This window comes from Anomalospiza imberbis, chromosome 4, assembly GCF_031753505.1.
Source record: "Anomalospiza imberbis isolate Cuckoo-Finch-1a 21T00152 chromosome 4, ASM3175350v1, whole genome shotgun sequence".
NCBI classification, from domain to species: domain Eukaryota; kingdom Metazoa; phylum Chordata; class Aves; order Passeriformes; family Viduidae; genus Anomalospiza; species Anomalospiza imberbis.
The window spans coordinates 71,998,244-72,019,236 of record NC_089684.1 but is presented as its reverse complement, the minus strand read 5'-3'; the positions used below and the strand labels follow the sequence as shown (position 1 = coordinate 72,019,236).

General features: G+C 52.5%; 1 protein-coding gene and 1 long non-coding RNA gene across 7 annotated transcripts in view; one reads left to right on the top strand and one right to left on the bottom strand.

Moving 5' to 3' along the window:
- The window catches only part of EXOC6B (exocyst complex component 6B), a 290,871-nt gene extending 275,208 nt beyond the window's left edge, over positions 1 to 15,663 (top strand). For 4 of the 5 annotated variants that reach the window (XM_068189179.1, XM_068189178.1, XM_068189176.1 and 1 more), the window contains 2 exons: positions 6,703 to 6,815; positions 13,475 to 15,663. In XM_068189179.1, the coding sequence (XP_068045280.1) occupies positions 6,703 to 6,815; positions 13,475 to 13,601 (240 nt within the window). In that variant the 3' untranslated portion in view covers positions 13,602 to 15,663. Of the gene's footprint in view, positions 1 to 6,702; positions 6,816 to 13,053; positions 13,154 to 13,474 lie in introns of those variants that run through there. The other variant, XM_068189177.1, reaches the window with a different exon arrangement.
- On the bottom strand, positions 520 to 2,874 carry LOC137473301 (uncharacterized). 2 transcript variants are annotated; one of them, XR_010998683.1, is made up of 2 exons: positions 1,929 to 2,874; positions 520 to 1,325 (listed from the first exon to the last, which is right to left on the bottom strand). It is a non-coding gene; the product is annotated as an uncharacterized lncRNA (long non-coding RNA). The 2 variants fall into 2 exon arrangements; XR_010998684.1 differs by having other exon boundaries at positions 520 to 1,281.
- Positions 15,664 to 20,993: the final 5,330 nt, after the last annotated feature.

The following is a 20,993-nucleotide window of genomic DNA, read 5'->3' as shown; positions in this document are numbered from 1 at the left end:
TGTTTTGGTTTGGTTTGTTGGTTTTTTTTTTTTTTTTTTTCCCCAGGAACTGTTTGACTTTTGCAGATAGAAAGAGAAAAAAAAGTTAAATTGCTGCTTTTAACTTGCAAGATCAACCCAGTTAAATGTGAGGTGAGGAGCTTGGAATTGGTTCTTCTCTCTCCAGGAGGACATCCCTGGGTGGGACATCCCAGGAGACCTGGAGCAGTCACTTGGGGTGGTTGTGTCTCACGGAGAGGTCCAAGCAGGACTCCTGGATCTGTATTAATTCCCAGAAATCCACGTAATTAGGGGAGCACCTAAATTAAGATTTTCCTTCTCTTTGCTCTGTGTGTTAATCCCTTTCCTTGTCCATCACCAATTCCCTGCGCATGCTCTCCAACCCCTCACCCCAAGGACAACCAATTCCCAGAGCAAATCCTGCTTTCCAGTGAAACCAGTGACAAATCCGCTCCTGTTTTCACTTAGGTCACGATTTCCCCCTCCGTGCTTTTCACAAATTCAACAACAAACATCATGTTCCAATTCCCGGTGCCTTTTCTTTTTGGGAACGCTATTGTCCAAACCCCACGTCTTCCCAGGGGTTGGAATATTTCTATCTCTTTCAGTATTCCTTTCCCACGAGGCGTAATTGAAACCTCCCCAAAATAAATTATTTGGACCGTGCTTGTCCGTGGCTGCTGCTTGCTGGAAGCTCCTTGGGATCTTTGTAATCCGTGACAATTCCCTGCTGGATGGTGGAAGGGGCTGCTCCACCAGTGGTGGGATGGGTTATGGACGTGGACAAACTGGGAATTACCACTGGTTTTCTGTAGATTTGTGTCTTCCGTGGAAGTCCCCAGCAGGACTGGGTGTCACCACTGTTTTCTGATCCCACTGGAGCACCTTGTCCCGTCCTCCAGGTGGGACACAGGTGCGGCCTCTCGTTGTCACCTCTCCTGAGGAGCTGTGGTGTTCAGTCAGGGAAAGGAGCTTTTTAAAGGAAATTTCTCCCGAGGTTTAGAAGGTCAAGGTGTGATCTCGTACGAATCAAACTGGTTTGTGGAAGGTGTTGAATCAAAGGTTGTTCATTCTAGGTCCAAAAAAAACCTGGGAAGAGGAACATCAGACTGCGGCTGTGAGGATAAGGAGGGATAATGGAGCTTTTGAGAGTTGTTTTCACCTTGGATCTGAAAATATTTCCTCCTTCTTCCATGGAAAACCAGAGTGGACACTCAGGGACATGACCCAGCTCATGGACGTGGCCCTCAGCAGGGTTCAGGGCAGGAATGCTGCTTCCAGCTGGGAAAACACCCAATCTGACTGAATTCATGCTTCTCCATGCCCTGGAGACATAAAACTCATCACAAAATCTTGGCCATAACCACGTGGCATTGCTGTGACTCCCATGGGGATCTGAGTGTCCCCAAAATCCCACCACAAGGAAGACTTTGCCCCACCTTGACCCAGCTGAGTGTGCTTGCAGAAACAAAGACTGAATTCCCTAACTTAGGCTTTTGTTGAAGGAAAGGTTTAGTTCTTTATGGAATGTTTCCCATCAACCCTGGCACCATCTGATCTGCTGGGATGGTGCTGGCGGAGGAAAGTCCTCTTCAATCCAATGTGGTGGAATCCAAATCCATCCAATCCCACCAAATCCATCTCGGTGCTCCGCCTTGTCCCTGGGAGGAAATCTGGTGGTGGACCAGAGGGAAGTTTTTTTCTGGGATGGAATCACACAACCACCCTGGTTAGGAGGAACCTTGAGGGCTCGTCTGGTCCAACCTGGTGTGGGGAAGGAATGGATGGAAGGAGCCCTGTCCCATGCATCCCAAAAACCTCCAGTAGTGGGGTCTCCACCACATCCAGGGGAAGTTGTCCCAGTGGAAGATGGGTCTCACTCCAAGGAATTTTTTTCTTGTGTGGAGGTCAAACCTTTCCTGTGGCACCTTGGAGCCTTTGCTCCTTGTCTTCTCCATGGGGTTCCTTGTGAAGAGGCATCTTCCTCCTCCTGGTAGCCACCCCTAAAGGACTGGAAAACCACAATGAGGGGATGTCTCCTATGCAAACAAATCCTGCCCCTTTTCCTGGGAAAACTGGCACATTCCCATGGGAATTTCTTGCCGGTCAGGAGCTTTTGGTGCAATTCCCTGTTGGGGGATGCTGGGCCAGATGGGGCAGTCAGGGGCTCATCCCTGGGAGCGCCCAAGGCCAGGCTGGACACTGGGGCTTGGAGCCACCTGGGATAGTGGGAAGTGTCCCTGCCCATGGGGTTGGATCTGGGTGGGCTTTGAGGTCCCTTCCCACCCAAACCATTCCATGATTCCATGACTGTGACACGGCTGTGAGCGTGCGAACGCCGGTGGTGGCTTAGATCTGGTTCCAGGAGCTCTGGCAGGGCTTGCAAACCGTGTTTGGAGTCAGTTTGGATTCACATTCCAGTGCTCCTGGCTTGGCCGGGAGGATTCCATCCAGATTCCACGCTGTCGTCAGACAGAACAAACTGTCCCTGCTCTCCTTCCCATCTGGAGGGGGATGCAGAGCCCAACCACGGCCTGGTCTCCTCCTGCAGGGACCTTCCAGCCATCTTCGCCCTCTGCTTGAGGTGCGAGGCATAAAAATCTGTCTGCTTGGATAAAAAGGACGTTTTGGAAGAGTCTGAGGCGGTGACGTTGCAAGGGGGGTGAAAAGGAAGTGGTTTTGAGGTAGAACTGGTGGTTGGATTTGATGATGTGAAAGGTCTTTTCCAGTTTAAATGATTCTGTGATGATTCCATGAAATGGGGGGAAAGTTCTTCCTAGGGGAACCTGGGACAGGGCTGGGAACTGGCTCCCAGTTTAATTCTTTCATTCCAGCATTTCCTTCTCTTGAATTCTACACTTCAATTTGAATACAACCTCAATTTTAGTACTTTTTAATACATTTTTTCCTTGCATTTTTCTCAAACCATCCTCCCTTCTCAGTTTTTATAAAGCTGTACCTGCACCTCTCCCTGCTCCTCCTCAAGGTGTTCCTGATCCCTGGGAAGCTGCAGTTCCCCAGCCCCGAGCACATCTGCAGCTTCCTGATCTTATCCCACTCCCACATCACTGTGGTGAAAGCTCCTCTTAATTTTTCCCTCTTCTTTTTTCCCTTTCCCTCCTCTCCTTTTCCTTCTCCCCCCAACCCCCCAGTGGATGTGCTGTCGAGTTTGATTTATGGCCTTGAAAGGGAGACTCCAGTTTAAAGAATTAATGGTATTTGCATATTTGATTTGGAAACTCCCCCGGCAGCCCCGCGCCGCCGGCTCTTTTTTCCTTTTCCCTTTTTTTTCCTTTCCCCTCGGCCCGTTCAGATTTAGCAGCAGAGGTGAAAAGTTGAAGCAGTAAAACCAATAAAACCACATTTATGTGACAGATAAATCGTCAGGAGGCAGCTCTCCCCGAGCTTTTGGGCTTCTTTCTGCAGGACCTCTCCCCTCCGGAGCGCGACCCGCAGCCGGGCCAGGAGCGCCGGCAGCCGGGGCCAAAGGTGCTGGCCCCGGCCGTCCGCGGAGCTGCAGAGCCAAAAAAGATGGATGTGGGCAAAGAGTTGGAAAATACACAGCCCATCCGTCACTGTCGGGAGCCACCTGGGGGTGGTCTGGCTCTGCAAGTGCTCCGGGAAGGTCCAGGCTGAGGTGGGAGTGCTGGGAGTCACGGAATCAATAAGGTTGGAAAAGCGCTCGGAGATTGAGTCCAGCCTTTCTTCAGCACAGGCAAGGCCACTGCTGACCCATGTCCTCAAGTGGATCCTTCAAATCCTTCCAGGGACAGGGCCTCCATCAGCTTGGACAGCCCTTTCCATGAGGAATGTCCCTAGTGCCCACCCGAGGCTCCCCTGAGGCCGTTCCCTCTCCTCCTGTCCCTGTTCCCTGGAGCACAGCCCGACCCCCCCAGCTGTCCCCTCCTGGCAGGAGCTGTGCAGAGCCACAAGGTCCCCCCTGAGCCTCCTTTGCTCCAGGCTGAGCCCCTTCCCAGCTCCCTCAGGAACTCTCCAGCCCCTTCCCAGCTCCCTCAGGAACTCTCCAGCCCCTTCCCAGCTCCATTCCCTGCCCTGGCTATGCTCCATCCCCTCCAGGGCTCTCCAGAGCCCTGGAGGTGCCCCAGCAGTCCCAGCACAGGGACAGGCACTGCCCTGGCCCTGCTGCCACCCCAGAGCTGGCACAGCCCAGGTGCCCTTGGCCTTCTTGGCCACCTGGACACACCTGGTCTCATGTGGAGCTGCTGTCGATGGTTCGGGGTCAGTGGAGTTTCTCTGGCAGTGGGAGCCATTCCCTGGGTTCTGTCCCTCCAGGCCTTGTCCCCAGTCCCTCTCCAGCTCTCCTGGAGCCCCTCCAGGCCCTGCAAGGGGCTCTGAGCTCTGCCTGGAGCCTTCCCTTCTCCAGGGGAACATTCCCAGCTCTCCCAGTCTGGCTCCAGAGCAGAGGGGCTCCAGCCCTGGAGTAGCTCCATGTCCCTTTGAGCTCCTGCACTGCTCCCAAGCCTCTGCCAGAACAACTCCCAGTGTTTTAATTCCATGTTCTCCAAACCCCTTCCTAATCCTCACTTTTTTATTTCCTTTCTTCCTTCATCCCTTTCCTCCTTACTCTTTATTCCCCCTCCCCACGAACGGCTACCTGGCCTCTGGATGCTCCGGCCGCCGCGCACTTTCCATGGCAAGAACTCGTTCAGGCTTTGTTTGGGATTTGCCTGAGGCACGTTCAGCCTCCCGGGGGCCACCAGCAAGAGGTCTTTGGCGCGTTGTGGGGGTTCCCTTTGAGCCTGTACAACCATGCGACTCCTCCCAGCAGCCGCCAAACCCCGCGGAAGCGTTTTGGCCCCGGCGCTCAGCCTGAAAAGCGCCTGTGAAATCATATTTAAGGTTGTCTCTCTCGAAGGTGCCCCCTTGGAAAAACCTCCCGCCAATGATGTTCAGCTCGGGTTTGTAGTTCAACACAAAGGCCCCGCCGGACAAAGCCGAGCGGGACCCGGGCTGGAAAAGCCCTCTTAGGTCCCGGCTAATCCATCCCCCCCGCCAGCCCGGGGGATTGTTCCCGACAGCTTGTTTTCCTTGCCCTGACCTACATAGTCAAAAAGAATCTTGTTGCACATTTTTGTTTTGTATCTGGAGGTCTCGGAGGAGCTAAATCCCCTTCTTGGCAGGGCAGGATGCGTTGTTAAACAGCGCCGGGGCCTCCAGGAAAACCATGGAGACGCGGGGACAATGAGGCCTCTATGGGCCCCGCTTGGCCGCAGGACGGACCCGGCCTCTCCCAGCCCTGGTGGTGGGCACCGGGACGCGCCGAGCGGGCGATGAAGACGTCCACGCGCTTGGCAGCCTGTCCCCAAATAGAGCGGTCACAGCGGCGCTCCAAGACGGGATCTTTGGGAGGGGGGAACGGCAGGAGCTCTTTAATTAACCTGCTGTGGATGGGGCAGAGGTGAAGGCGGCATCCCGGGAGTCCTGGGCCGTGCCGCCGTGGGTGGGTGGGGAAGCCAAGTCCTCGTTGAGGTGAGGAGATCCATGTGTGGGGACGGCAGGGGAGCGCCTGGTTTTTAAGGAAAACAAGGATGGGAATGGTGTGGGAAGAGGCCGTTGGACTGTGTCCTCATGAGTGGGTGGAGAAGTCAAGTCCTTATTGAGATGAGAACATCCATATGTGAGGTGAGCATGGCAACTCCTGCTTTTTTAAGGAAAATAAGGATAGGAATGGTGTGGGAAGAGGGCATTTAGGGAAGCTGGGTGGTTAGGGAACATCCCTAGCCCATGGGTCAGGGATGGATGTGGAAATGCTGGGGGATGGTTTGATTTGGTGACCTTGGAGGGCTCTTCCAACTGGAATAATTCCATGATACACAGCAAATTCGTGCCCTCATGGGTGGGTGAAGAGGCCAAGTCCCCACTGAGGTGAGGAGATCCTCAGTGAGGAGGGCATGGCAGCTCCCGGTTTTTAAGGAAAACAAGGATGGGAACGGTGTGGGAAGAGGATATTTGGGCGACCTGGGCTGTCGTTTGCCCATCCCTCACCTGGCTGGGAGGAGCGGGGTCGTTTGTGGACACGAAGGGCTGCAGGTGGGAATTTTGGCGGTCTGGGACCGTCACGGATGGCCGAGTTAATCCCTTTTCCTTCCCCTGCTGCCAAGGCCTGGTGGTTTCTCTTACCAACGTCTGGAAAGCACCTGGGACTCCCAGCTCCGGCAGCTGCACTCACCCAGAATAACCCCCCGAGCTCCTCAGGGCATTGGAGACACTTTCAGAGCACTTGGAGGGTGTTGGGATGGACCCAGGGTGATGAGAAATCCGTGGGGAATGCTTAGAACGACGCTGGAGGTTGTCTGGGGACAGAACAAGTTTGTGGTGACTTTGAGCCCAAAAGTTTCCTCCTGCCGTAGCTGAGAGTGTCAGGACACTGGGGTTGTCTGTCACCCACGTCCTCGAGGTGCCTCGGACCTCAAATCCCCAAAATTAGGGATCAGAGAGCAGGAATGCTCAATGGCTAAATTAATACAGCCCTGCATTAACCAATGTTAAATATTCCTAAATTAATAATGAAGTACAACCAAGTGAATGATGAAACGTTAACAGAATAATACTAAACAAATTAATAAAGCCTGCATTCATTTTTTATGGATAACTCCACCTGCCCAGGACCTCTGCCAGCTTCCAGGGAAACACCTGCTCCCTTTTCCAGCTTTTTCAAACCCCGTTTTTTTTCCTTTCCAGCTCCTGGATCTGTTCATCCAATGGGATTGGTCGACATATTTGGCCGACTACGGACAGCCCACGTGCAAGTACCTTCGTGTGAACCCCACCACAGCCCTCATCCTGCTGGAAAAGTGAGTGTGGCCCCCGAATCCTGGGAGAATCTCCACCCCCATCGTGCTCTAGCAGCTCTTTCCATCCCTGTGAGCAAAGATCTCGGCCCTGGGTGGACAGAGGGAACTCAGATGGAAAAACCCCATTCCATCCCGTTGACCCGAATCCCACACTATCCAAATCCAATGGCTTGGCTGCAGGTCCTTCTTTTTATTGGCTCTTAAGCAGAGTTTTCCTTGCTCTACCAGAAAATTCCACTGTAAAGATGAACCTCCAGCTCCAAAATCCTTTAAAACGTGCTGGGCTGCAGGCAGGAGTGGCTATCCCGAATTTTTCAGTGTTTGGGAGGCATTTGGGCAATGCCATGAACAACTTTTGGTTGGGCAGTTGGACCACGTCATTGCAGGTTCCCTTCCACCTGAGAATATTCTATTTTATCCCATTCTGTTTCTGTATTTCTGTATTTATATTTATTTTTATTTCTAAATTTCTATTTTCATTTCTATTTCTATATTTTGAATTGTATTTATGTATTTCTGTTTATATTTTGGTACCTCTATTTCTATTTGCTTCTATATTTATTTGTATTTCTGTGTTTTTATTTCCATTTATTTCTATATTTCTATAGCTCTTTATTTATATTTCTATGTATTCATTTTAAAATTTATTTGTATTTCTGTATTTTATTTCTGTTTCTGTATTTTTATTTCTATTTCTATGTTTCTATTTCTATATTTTTATTTCTACTTATTTCTATAGTTCTATTTATTTCTGGTTTTATTTCTATTTCTGTATTTTTATTCCTACATTTCTGTATTTCTGCATTTCTGTATTTCTATATTTCTATAGTTCTATAGTTCTATTTCTTTCTGCTTTTGTTTCTATTTCTATATTTTATTTCTATATTTTATTTCCTATTTATTTCTGTTTCTGCATTTTGATCTATATTTCTACATTTTCATATTTCTATATTTCTGTATTTCCATATTTCTATATTACTATATTTCTATATTTCTATACTTCTATATTTCTACATTTCTATTTATTTCTATATTTTTATCTCCATTTCTTTCTATTTCTACACATCCCTACATTTTCATTTCCATCTCTTTCTATTCTCGTTTATTCCTCTTCCCGTTTTTCCCACGGGGTTCCCGGAGAGCCCCAATCCCGATCCCATGGGGCCAGAGGAGCCTCTGGGGCTCCCTCAATCCATCCTTTGAGGGCCGTAGTTCATATGCTCCGCACGGCTCCATCCCAAATCCTGGAGCGGTGCCGGGAACAGCGCCCGGGGCTCCGGGGTGGCTCCTGGGGGGCTGTGCCAGTCCTGCGGGCCAGCAGCGAGCCGGGAACGCTGCAGGATTTGCCGCAGGCCCCAGGAAAAGCGGGATTTGCTTTGCCTGTCACCCCTGCCCGTGGTGGGTCTCCCAGATGATCTCCGCTGGTCCAGCTCCAAGCTGGCTTGGGAAGGATCCACTCTGCTCCTGCTCCCGGCAGACCTCCCAGGTCGTTTTCCAGCTGGTGGGACAGAGAACGAGCCAAAAAGTGGGAGTTTGGCGTCTTCCGAGCAGCTCCTGGCACAGGCGCTGCACTGCTGGGTCCTGCATGGAGGGGATCCTCGTGGAAACATGGAATAGTTTGGGTGGGAAAAGGACCTTAAAGCCCATCCACATCCATGGCCAGGACATCTCCCACTATCCCAGGCTGCTCCAAGCCCCGTCCAACCTGGCCTTGGACACTTCCAGGGATCCTGGGGCCTTGAATGTTCTTCTGGAAGCGTGGCCCCAACCCTAAACTCATCACCCCCTCCTCAAGGAGAAGGAGAGACCCCAAATCACCTCGAAGTGCTCCCCATGCTCTGATTCCATGGTTAATCCAAATCCAGCTGCATCCCTGGAAGTGTCCAAGGCCGGATTGGATGGGGCTTGGAGTATCCTGGGACAGTGGTGGCATGGGGGTGGCACTGGATGGGCTTTAAAGGTCCCTTCCAACACTAATTATTCCCTGAATCTCTGATTCTGTGAGTGACCTTGGGGTGTTTGTGAACTTCGGGGTTCCCCCTGTGTCATCATAGTCCAGCTCCTCTCCACCAGAGGAGAAGAACGGATGTCACGGCACCTCAGGACACCCCGAGGGCACCAGTGAGGGACACGGAGACTAAGCTGGGTTTAAAAGGACGTTTACACCTCGTGGCGTTGTTTTTATACTGGTATTTTATGGGCTGTGTTATCCCTGGGTTATTCAGGGCTGTGGGTCAGGGATGGGTGTGGAAATGCCAGGGGATGGTTGGATTTGGTGACCTTGGAGGGCTCTTCCAGCCGGAATAATTCTGTGATACACAGCGAATCCGTGACCCAGCGTCCAAGATGTGAAAGTGAGAGGTTTACTCAGAGCTAACAGTAAAATGCTAAAATAATGGGACGCCCAAAATCTGGGAGATCGGCCATGCAGTATCTGGAAGAGCCGGGGAATTGAGGCAGGCAGTGAGCTGGGATCATGGCAGAGGCTGGGAAGGCAGTGGGACATCAGGAGAGCAGCTGCACACTCAGTGGTGGTAAAATGGCACCAAACCCCAGCCTGGCTCATTTCATAAAGTCATAAAATCATGGAATGGACTGGGTTAGAAGGAACCTGAAGGATCATCCCATTCCCACCCCATCCGTGGGCAGGGACACCTCCCACTGTCCCAGGTGGATCCAAGCCCCAGTGTCCAACCTAGCCTTGGGCACTGCCAGGGATCCAGGGGCAGCCACAGCAAATCTGGGAATTCCAGCCCAGCCCCTCCCCACCTTCCCAGCCAGGAATTCCTTGCCAAGATCCCAGCCCAAACTCCCCTATCCCAGTAGGAGCCATTCCATAGGTCCTGTCCCTCTGTCCCTTGTCCCCAGTCCCTCTCCAGCTCTCCTGGAGCCCCTCCAGGCCCTTCAAGGGGCTCTGAGCTCTGCCTGGAGCCTTCCCTTCTCCAGGGGAACATTCCCAGCTCTCCCAGAGCAGAGGAGCTCCAGAATTCTCGAATGGATTGGGGTGGAAGGAACCTTAAGGATCATCCCATTCCCATCCCATCCATGGGCAGGGACACCTCCCACTGTCCCAGGCTGCTCCAAGCCCCAGTGTCCAGCCTGGCCTTGGACACTGCCAGGGATCCCCTCTGAGGGTCTCTGTCCATCCCCCACGAGCTCTCCCGAGGCTCCTCACTCCGGGCACACCCACTGCCTCCCATCCCGCCCGGAATTCCGGGGGGAATTCTGAGCTGGGCCGGCTCAGCCTGTAACCTGTTCTCCTGGTTATCTCTGTCCCTTATCACCGCGGTGTCTCTCTCTCCCAGGATATCCCGGGTGTAAGTATGCGCTCGCTCGGGCTTTCACCCTCACCTGGCAGGGCCCCGATTGTCCGCTCTCAATGGAGCCCGAAACGCTGGAATTGCAAAGTGCCTCTGGAGCGGGGCCCTGCGCAACCCGATCCTCCCAAATGCACTAATTAGAGCTAAAAGAGGAGCTTTTACCCCGCTGCTTTCTTCCCCTCCCGGATTAATTGAGACAAAGCTCGGCTCTCTCCGAGGTGGTGTTTGTTGACAGGGGTGGGGACAGAGCCGAGCTCGCCTTTCCCTTCCTTTCACTCCTAATCCTGGGACCGGCTTCCAAACCCGCGGTTATCCCGAGGCTCTGCTCGGAGAAATAGACCTGGGGAGCTGCAGAGCCCATCTCGAATCCTGCAGGATTTTCTGTCCTGCAGGCAGCTTAATTAATTAATAATATTTAATGTCTCAGTGCTTGCACCTTCACGTGGTGTCTGGAGATCCCAGCAGCTCCCAGATGTTCCCAGACCTTTCCAGATCCATCTCTGTGGGTTTTGTTAATGGCGTTCCCAGTTATCCCAAAGTTCTGCTCAGGGAAAAAAAACCTGTCGAGCTGCCCAGCCCAACCTGAATCCTGCAGGATTCTGTGTCCTGTAGGCAGCTTAAATTATTAATAATAGTTAATAGCTCAGTGCTTGCACCTTCACGTGGTGTCTGGAAATTCCAGCAGCTCCCAGACTTCACCAGATCCACCTCTGTCGGTTTGTCATGGGCGCTCCCAGTTATCCCAAAACTCTTCTCAGGGAAAAAAAACCCATGGATCTGCACAGCCCAACCCGAATCCTGCAGGATTTTCTGTCCTGTAGGCAGCTTAATTAATTAATAATAGTTAATAGCTCAGTGCTTGCCCTTCACATGGTGTCTGGAGATCCCAGCAGCTCCCAGATGGTCCCAAACTTTTCCAGATCCACTTCTGTGGGTTTGTTTGGGGATCAGGGCTCCAGCTGCAATCCCTTTCCATCCTGATCCAGAGGCTTATCCATCCAGCTCCTTACCAGTCACCCCAGTGCTCCCCAAGGTTTTCTTGCACGGAATGTGTGCTGATTCCAAAACATTTCATGGACCTGAGCAGATCCCTTGGGGTGGGAAATGGCCCCAGAGGTGCCGGGATGGAAAAGCTCCAAATTCCCGGTGTGTGGAAGGGCTGGGAAGATCTTTCCAAAGGTACAGATCAACTTCCAGCACCTCTGATGTCCCTCTGGATCCCAGGAGAGCTCCCAGCCTTCCTGGGGAAGGGCTTGGAGACCTCCTGGAGCTGTTTGGAGCTCCAGGAGAGGATAATTAACCCCAAATCCATGATAGCAGGACCTGGGTGACTCCAAACTCCCCTTCCCGCTGGCACAATCACTCCCTGGTTCTCCTGGAGGAGCAGCTGCCAACCTGTTCCAGCTGAGAAATAGGGAAAAACAAACAAATCCCGATTTTTGATGGCTGGAAGTGCTCCAAGCTCTCCTGTTCCTGTTGGGAGAGCAGCTCCATCTCTGGTAACCCCAGTAAATTCCCCTTTGGATAAAGTTGCTATCCTGGATTCCAGTTCCAAGCCTGGTGTTTTTGGGAACACTTCAGATTCCCTGTGGCTCTTCCTAGGAAGCTGAAGCCTGGGAAACTTTGGATGTTTGTTTGCGTTCCGGAAGTTTGGAGAGGTTGGGGTTGTGCTCAGTTGACTCCAGACCCTCGGGATGATCCAGTGCCAGCTTCCCACGGATCATCAGCACCGTGTCCTTGTCACTTCAATGCTTCCTTTAGGTCCCCACAGCCAAAAACTGGGATTATGGGATGCATCCAAAGCCCTCAGCCTCTGCCAGATCTGATTTACCCAGAAAATCTTTTACAAATTGGGATAATTCGGAATTGCCGAGCCCCAGCAGGTTGGATTTTGGGAGGTTGTGGCTTCAGAAGCTGCTGGAAGGTTGATCCTGGCGGGACTTTTTTCCCTTCCCAGCACCTTTGGGAAGTGTCCCAAGCCCTGTTCCCCCCAAAATATGGATCTGGGAATGCAGGAGTGCATGACACCCCCCCCTCCAGCTTTGTCCTCATCCCACCTCCTGCTCTGCTGGGCTCTGGATTTATGGAGACCTCCTGAAGACGCTGTGCTCCTTCCAAACAGCTGGATTCCTTCCTGGAATGGAAATTATTCCATGTTATATTTAATATAAATTATATAAATTTATATAATTTATATTTTTTTATTCATTGGGGAAAATGGGATAGTGGACGGTGCCCCTGCCCAGGGCAGCGGGTTGGAAATGGATGGGATTTGAGGTCCCTTCCAACCCAAACATTCCGTGATTCCCTGGAACATTTTTTAAAATTTAAATTCACAACTCCAGACCTTCCCAGCCTCCCCTAAAGCTGCATCTCGTGCATGCAAGTTTTAAGTAAAAAGCTTTAATTCTGTGGATTCCGTGCTGATTTTCAAATTTCCTCCTCAAATTCCATCGCCGCCGCAGAAGGTGACATGGGGGTGGAAAATTCCCTGTTTGGAAGAGGGAGGATTTAGAATTTCCTGCATTTGGGAATTAGGGAGAGACCCTAAAGTGGTGTTGATTTGGATTAAAGGGGTTTAAAGCAAAAACGCCTGAAAATGTAAAAAAAAAAAAATTGGTGTAGAGCCTGGAAATTCTGTGTCCTCCTCTCTGAGCGCTGGATGTTCCCAATCCCTGTTCCATAACCTGTTTGTGCTCTATGCAGGATGCGGGGCACCAGCAGGAAAAACAACGTTTTCAACAAGGAAAAACAAGTGGGAATTGGGAGACCCTAGAGTGGCGTTGGTTGGGATCAGAGGGATTTAAGCCTGAAAAATGCCCCAAAAATTGGTGTAGAGGCTTGAAATTCCATGTGCTCGTCCCTGAGCGCTGGACATTCCCAATCCCTCTTCCATAACCTGTTTGTGCTCTGTGCAGGATGCGGGACACCAGCAGGAAAAACAACGTTTTTCCCAATTCTGGAAAAACAAGTGGGAATTGGGAGACCCCAAAGTGGTGTTGATTGGCATTGGAGAGATTTAAAGCCTGAAAAATTGATGAAGAGCCTGGAAATTCCATGTCCTCCTCTCAGACCACTGAACATTCCCAATCCCTGTTCCACAACCTGTTTGTGCTCCGTGCAGGATGCGGGACACCAGCAGGAAAAATGTTTTCACCCAATTCTGGAAAAATGAGTGGAAACTGGGGAGACCCCAAAGTGGCGTTGGTTGGGATTAGAGGGATTTAAGCTTGAAAAATGCCCCAAAAATTGGTGTCGAGGCTTGAAATTCCACGTGCTCATCCCTGAGCGCTGGACATTCCCAATCCCTGTTCCATAACCTGTTTGTACTCCGTGCAGGATGCGGGACACCAGCAGGAAAAACAACGTTTTTGCCCAATTCCGGAAAAACGAGCGGGACAAGCAGAAGTTGATCGACACCGTGGCCAAGCAGCTGCGCGGCCTCATCAACAGCCACCACTCCTGAGGAGCTCGGGATCTCCTTCCCGCAGCCTGGACTTCGGGAATCTCGTTGGGAGAGAAGATTTGTATTTTTTTATTCGCCTGGAAAGTCTCCGCGGAGCCTCCCCCCGACGGCAAAGCCCTCCCGGCGGAACAATCCCGGGAAAAGAGGTGGTGGCAGGAGTCTCCTGGATAAACTCCTATTTTCAGGGGTTTAGGAAGTGATGGGAATTCTTGGAGCCTGGGAGAAGTTCACACCCGGACTGGGTTGTTGGTTTTGTTTTTTGGGGTTTTTTTTTGTCAAAGCCAAAATGAAGGCATCATCCTGCCTTCCTTTTGTTAATTTATTCCCTTGGAAAACTAAGAAATCTGGGAAGAGCCGTGGGTTCTCTGGGCAGGGGGAAGAGGGTCACCCTGAGTGTGTCCTGTGGTTTGGATTTAGGTAGGAAAAAGGGATTGCCCAAGATTTTTATTCTCCTCTTTTCCCCCTCCACGGGCTGATTTCCATGTTAGAGTGAAAATCCCTGGAACTGTGACCCTTTCCCACATGTCCATAACCATCAATGAGCTCCATTCCGGGACCTGCCAGAGACTGTGGGATCATGGAGAAGGGTTTGTAGCAGCCACCTTGATTAGATTTGGGAAGGGACAGCTGAAGGATAATCTGGGAATGTGTCCTGTGGCAGCGCTCCAGGGCTGGGATGCTGCTGGACACATCTATGGATGGGGAGCAGGAAGGGATGGATGCTCCACAGGGATGGCGGGAAGGCACACTGGGATCTCCTGGTGTCCAGGAGGGGTTTTTCCCTCTCTTTTCCCTGCTGGTGTCCCATCCTCCCTCTCCTCCTGATGGTTCCATGGGGAAAACTTCCCTGGGAACTTTTGGAGCTGGACCAGCGGGAATCTCCTGGAGCAGTGGGAGATTCCCCGTGGAGCAGTGCTGCTCCAAAGTGCCTGTGGATAAAATTCCCCCTGTTCCAAAGGTCCCCAGAAATCCTCTGCTCAAACCAGGTGGCCACCAACAGGATTTAATCCCAGGATTCCAGTTCCAGAGGGGAATTTTTGCCCTTCTCATCTTGTCACCCTTTTGCCTCTAATTCCTCACATTATCCAGCCACGTTCCCAAGCCCTCAAAGGGAATTCCTGGTGGTTGTTGCAGCCCTGAACTGCCGCTCCTGTGCCCGTTCCCAACCCTCTGGATGCACTAATCCAGAGGTTTTACCTACCCACCTTGCTCCTGAGCAATATTTTGGGGTTGGTTTTCATATGGGGAAGGTTCCTTTAGCTCAATCCCAAAATTAAACGGGAACTCGGTCAGGAATGACCCCCTGGAGCTCTTGGGCTGTCCCAGCCATCTCCAGCTACAGGGACCAAGGGATTGTTTTCATGAATAAGAGGGAAAATATGTAATTCCTTGGTTTTGGAGGGGGATCGGGGGTTCCTTGTGAACTCCTCCTGGAGGTATGTGAAGAGAAATGACGGGAAAAGCAGCAGGTGAAGGAAAGTTGGAGTCAGTGTGGCCAGAAAGGGATCGGCTTTGGAAATAACCCAGAGGGACAAGGGATGGGAATTCTGGGAGTGGGATGGAGAAGGAGCAGAAACCCTAGGACACAGGGAAGGGATTTTATGCTGCCATCCTGAAATTCCATTTTCCCCTCCTATATTTCACTCCATGAGGTATTCCCACAAAAAATCCCCAACACAGCCAAGGCAAGGTCTCGTTTCCCAGGCAGCTCCCACCCTTCCCAAATCCACGCTGGGCTCTCCTTCCCATCTCCCTGAGCTGTAATTCCAGGAGCAGCGACCTGGGATGGGCATCCTTGCTCCTTCAGGTTCCTTTTGGAAAAACCAGGATTGGGATGCTCCAAACCGGCTCCTGGCACTCAGGATTTGCTGCTGGGAAAGTCAAATCCGGCCAAGGGAGAGATTCTGGGAGTTCTTGATCTCGGGAGGTCAAGAGCCGGAACCGCAAGTCAGAGCCCGGGATGAAAAATGGGATTTTGGGACTCTGGTCCCAATTAACTTTTTGTTCGAAGAGATGTTCCATCACTTCCAAACAAAATTAATCTTTTAAACAGATTTCCCCCCCCCCAAAAAAAAGCCCTGGAAGACATCCCAGATCCCTTCTCAGTCTCTTCCTAATGATGGGTGTCCTCCGACACGGATGGAATTGCTTAGGAGGGAAAAGTCACTGCAGGGAATTTAAAAAGGGGATGGGAAACAGGGGCAGGACCCAAATCCAAGATTTCCAGCTTTCCAGAATAAATAATGCTGCTCTCACACCTCGCTCCACATCCATTGAACATTCCTTAGTGGATTTTATTTTTTAAGAAAAGGAAATTGGATTATCCCATAATTTTTCGCAGCTCTAGCAAATATATTCCAGCACCAGTGGGAAAAAAAATTTATTAAAACCCAAATTTGGCTTCCCAAGAAGCCTCTTTCCTACTTCAGGAGTTGTCAGGCATTCCAGGAGTTGGGAATAATCCCATAAAAGATGTCCAGAGTGGGAATTTGTAGCCCAACCCATCCATAGGAGGTTCTCCCTGAGCCATCAGCACCTGGGACGTGGGAAAGGAGGGGTTTTCCTGGGATTTTTTTGGGTATTCCTGGGGCTGGAGTTCTGGAGTTCAAGCCAGATGCTGCCAGTGATTTTTGCACTTTGTTCCAGATCCAATCCCAGCTCCCTGTCGGATGGGGACAGGAGGAGTTGGGATGATGCTGTTTTGGGATTGGCTGCTTTGGGGAAGGTGGAATTTTGGACAGGAGCTGTGGGAAGTGTCGTGGTGGCCCCAAAGTCCTTGGAAGTGAGGCTGGGATGGAGCTGCTGTCATGTCCCTCATGCCGAAGTTTTGAGATCAAATTCCAACCAGAATCCAAATCCCAGGCAGAGATTCCTCACCCTTGGGTGTCTCCTGCCTCCACCGTGCTTTTCCCGTTAGTTCTGTGTTGGGTTTGGAGCTTTTTAGGGCCTTGGAGGGGGTTGGAGCATCCAAACACTGTCCCACACTCCGGTTGGATTCGTGTCCCATCTCTGGGTGCCGCAGGATTTTTGGGAACTCTATCCTGTTTTTCCTACAGCTCCACGGGGCTGGAGACCCCTTGTATCCCCCACCCCCCCCCCCCCCCGCACAATTCCATATTTATCCCACTGCTGGCAGCTCCAAGGGAACACAAATCCAATAAATCCCATCCCAAATGACTCTGGGATGATCCCAGCTCTGCTGTCCTCTGGGAACGCCGTGGATCGGCAGGAAATGACCCGGACACACTGGGATTGGCTGGGATTCACCCCAAAAATACCGGAATGGAGGCGGGGAGCTCGGGGGGGTTGCTTTACCCCCAAAGCTGCTGCTCCAATCTCCAGCCTCTCTCTTGCCCCCAGGGCTGGATTTGGGAAGCTTTTCCCAGAGCTGGGATCCATCCCCACCTGCAGCTTCCTGAAAATTCCATGGGAAGCTCTGGAATCCTGTCCTATCCAAGCTGCTCCCTGCCTTGGCTCATCCCTCAGATTCTGTTTTGCCAGGAAAACCCCCCACACTCCCATCCCACGTCCCATCCCTCCCTGTCCGCCTGGATTGCCTTTTCCCGTTGATTTTGGGGTGGAAGGACCTGATTTTGGGAACCGAGGTGGTGAAAACAGCTTTTTTTGCACAAGTCGTTGCACAATAAGGGGAAAATTTAGCAAATTAGTTTTAACTTTAAAGGGAATTTTGTTGTTGGTTTGGTTTGTTTGTTTTTTTTTTTTTCCCTTAAAACTCGCTAGCAGAGCTACTGATTCCAAGAGGAAAAAGAGCTGGAATGGTTGGAGAAAGGACTGCATGGTTTACAGGTTCAATTCTGTTAGAAATTAGCATGTTGGACATTTATCCTGGTGTAATTCCAATTAAACAAATACAGCATTTAACTGTTTCATTAATGCCTCATCTGGCTCTCTGCATCCCTGGGGAAAAACCTGACCCCTAAATCCCATAAAGGATAAAATTCCACATCCCCTTTGGACACCTGGCTGCTGTTAACACCCAGGTTTATGGGGGATCCAAGGGGAAGAAAATCCCTGGATGAGCGTTGGATTCCACCTTCCCTCATTGCCCTGAGCAGAAGCCAAGTTTTGCCAAAATTTGGGGGGATTCTAATTAGTTTCTATCAAAAAATTCCTCCCTGGGAAGGTGGGGAGGGGCTGGGATGGAATTCCCAGAGCAGCTGTGGCTGCCCCTGGATCCCTGGAAGTTTCCAAGGCCAGGTTGGACATTGGGGCTTGGATCCACCTGGGACAGTGGGAATTGTCTCTGCCCATGGAATTGGCTGGGATTTAAGGTCCCTTTTCCACCCAAACCACTCCAGGATTCTGGAGATGGGGAGATTTCACGGAATGGCTCAAGCAGATGATGTGGGGTTTGTGTAGGATGAAGGATTTAGGGGATATCCATGGGATGGCAAAGATTCCTGGATGGTTTATATTCCATGAATTCCTCTAAATCCCTTTTTTTAAGCCCTTTATCCCTGCTGGTTTCTGGCAGATCCTGGCACGGGGATTCCCAGGTGTTATTTCGGAACAGTGGGAAGGAAAATGTTCCCTGGAATTGTTGGGGACTCCATCTCTGCCAGGGGCCTTTCTCCACAGGAGAGGGAAAAAAGAGGGTGGTAATCTACCGGATTTCACCAGGTTATTCCTGGGCATTTCCTGGTAATGGAAAAAAGGGGAAAATTCCATCTCCTCCCACGGCAGGTCCAGGGAGGACCCAAAACTGCAGGAAACCCCCCAGTGCCAGGGTGAAGGACTTTTGTGTCACCCCCATCCCCTTTTCCTGGTGAATTTTGGGATGCTCCAGGTGGGAGATGGAGATGTGGGGATAGGATGTGGTCCAGCACCGTGGGACCCCGGTGGGAGAGGGTGGGAAGGGATCTCAGATCATCCTGCATCAGTGGATCCTGGACCTTCCTGGATCAGAGGATCTCAGATCACCCTGGATCAGTGGATCTCAGACCTTCCTGGATCAGAGGATCCTGGACTGTCCTGGATCAGTGGATCTTGGATCATCCTGGATCAATGTATCTCAAACCTTCTGGATCAGAGGATCTCGGACCTTCCCGGTTCAGGGATCAGGGCGTGCAGCACGGGTGGATTTTGGGGCACGGATTTGGGGTGCTGCAGTGGCACCGATGTCCCCCTGGGTGTGGCCAGGCCCCGAATCGGTGCCCGGAGCGGGGCCAAACCTCAGCAGGGCCCCGTGGCTCCCCAGGGTCCCCTGGGCTGGCTCTGCCACCAGCGCTGTCACCCCTCGTGTCCTCGCTGTCACCCCTTGTGTCCTCCCAGCCCTGAGCCGCCATTCCAGCCCCAGGGATGCGTTGCCAGCCCAGTTTTCACCAAATCATGGAATCAGGGAATATCCTGGTGGGAAGGGACCCACAGGGATCACCCAGCCTCACTCCTGGCCCTGCCCAGGACACCCCAACCACCCCACAAGCCACCCCAAGCAGGGAGGTTTTCCTTTCCTCCTGGTTTTCCCTGATCCAGGCAAGACAAACGTTTTCCAGCAGCTGCTCCCAAGCGTTCCTTTCCAGATGCCTCTGTCCCTTCTTGCCTCGACCTTGATTCACCTCCTATCCTCCTTCCCGGTGGGATCGGGAAGTGGAGCTGCCAGGTGAGTCTGACTCCTCCAGGTGGGATTTGCCTCCTCCAGGGAGCCCCAGGAACGCAGCAGGAGAAGGTTTGGGATGTCGAGAGATGCCCTCGCCCACCTGTGGGGTGGCTTTCCCATCATGTGCCACGGGCAGGGCTGTCCTGGACTAAAATAGGGCAGGGATGGCTGGGATCTTGGGAAGGAATTCCTGCCCAGGAGGGTGGGGAGGGGCTGGGATGGAATTCCCAAATTTGCTGTGGCTGCCCCTGGATCCCTGGCAGTGCCCAAGGCCAGGTTGGACACTGGGGCTTGGATCCACCTGGGACAGTGGGAGGCGTCACTGCCCATGGATGGGGTGGGAATGGGATGGAATTTAATCTCCTTTCCAAACCGTTCTGTAATTCCACGATTTCTTCTGCCATGGCTCCGAAAACACCTGCAGTGGAAGGGATGGACAGGTGGCCGCTGGACCAGGACCACCAGGGCTCCCAGGAGCGAGGAGTCCGAGGCAGAGGCGGCAGCAGGAAGCTGATAAGCCCCAGCTGTCACCACTTGCCCGCAGAACCCGGCAGAAGGAGGCTGTGGGAGCAGATAAATGCGAGAGGGGAGAGGAGCAGATCTGAGATAGGCTGGATCGTGATAAGGAGCGAGATAAGGCCGAGATAAGGCAGGGAGGGCTGGATGGGGTCCAGCAGGAACCAGCACGGAGCGTGACGTGCAGGGTGAGAAATGCGGGCACGGGAGGTGGAGCAGCCGCATCCGGGGTGGGAAACCGGGTCACGGGAATGCCGGGGGAGGGTGAGGATGGTCCAGCCAGGTGGCACCAAAATGAGGGTGATGGTGGGGGGGAAATCAGGATTGGGATAAACAGGACTTTCTTCCTTCCCTCCCCGGTGTTTCCCGGCGCATCCCAGGTGGGAAGACAGGAGACAGGAATCCCCCCTCCATGCCCCATCCCGCGCCCCACGTGGCTCCAGCCGCGCTAATTGCATTCCGTGGGGCACTAATTGGATGATTGGATCAAAGGCGGGAGCCCATCCATATCTGCCCGGCCCTGGATGCGATTATCCGGGAGGAGGCATCGATCACCGCCGCCCCTCCCTGACCCAGCGGGGCCCGCGCAGGTACCGAGCCCGCGCTGGTGGCGCCCAAATGGGATTTGCTCCCGAAAGGTTAAAGGAAGGCGGCGGATGACAAATGACGGCGGTGCCGCGTCTGCCGGGCGCTCATTCATCTCCCGGGATGGAGGGGCCGCCCCGGGATGCGGGCGCTGCCTGCGGGGACCATCGCTCACTGTCACCGGGACGTGTGAAGTGTTAAAGACCCCCCGGCGGGGCACGGGGCGCTCGTTTGTATTCATTAGCCACCGGCTGCAGATGTCGGCTGCGGCTCGGAGGAGGCACCGAGCCGCTCCTCGGCTCCCCGGCGGGTCTCGGGGAAGCGGTGGCACCTCGTGTCTGCTCGCCTGGTGGCCCCGGGGACTTGCTGTCCCCGTGGTCGTGTTTGTCCTCCAGCAGCACCCCTGGAAAAGCCATCCCGAGGGGCCAGGCGGGTGCGGGGAGGTCCTGGGACACCTGGAGTGAGCCCGGAATTCCCTTTTCCCTCTCTTTAGGCTCGATGTGGTGGCCCCGGCGCTGTGCAGGGCTGACGGGATGCTCCATCCCCACAACAGGAACGGGAGACAGCAGAAATCTGTGGGAGCAGCTGCTGACTCAGCACCCCTGGGTTGGAGCTGTGGCTGCTGGAGGCGGAAATTCCCGGCTGGAATTTCCTAGGTGGAAATTTCCTTTCTT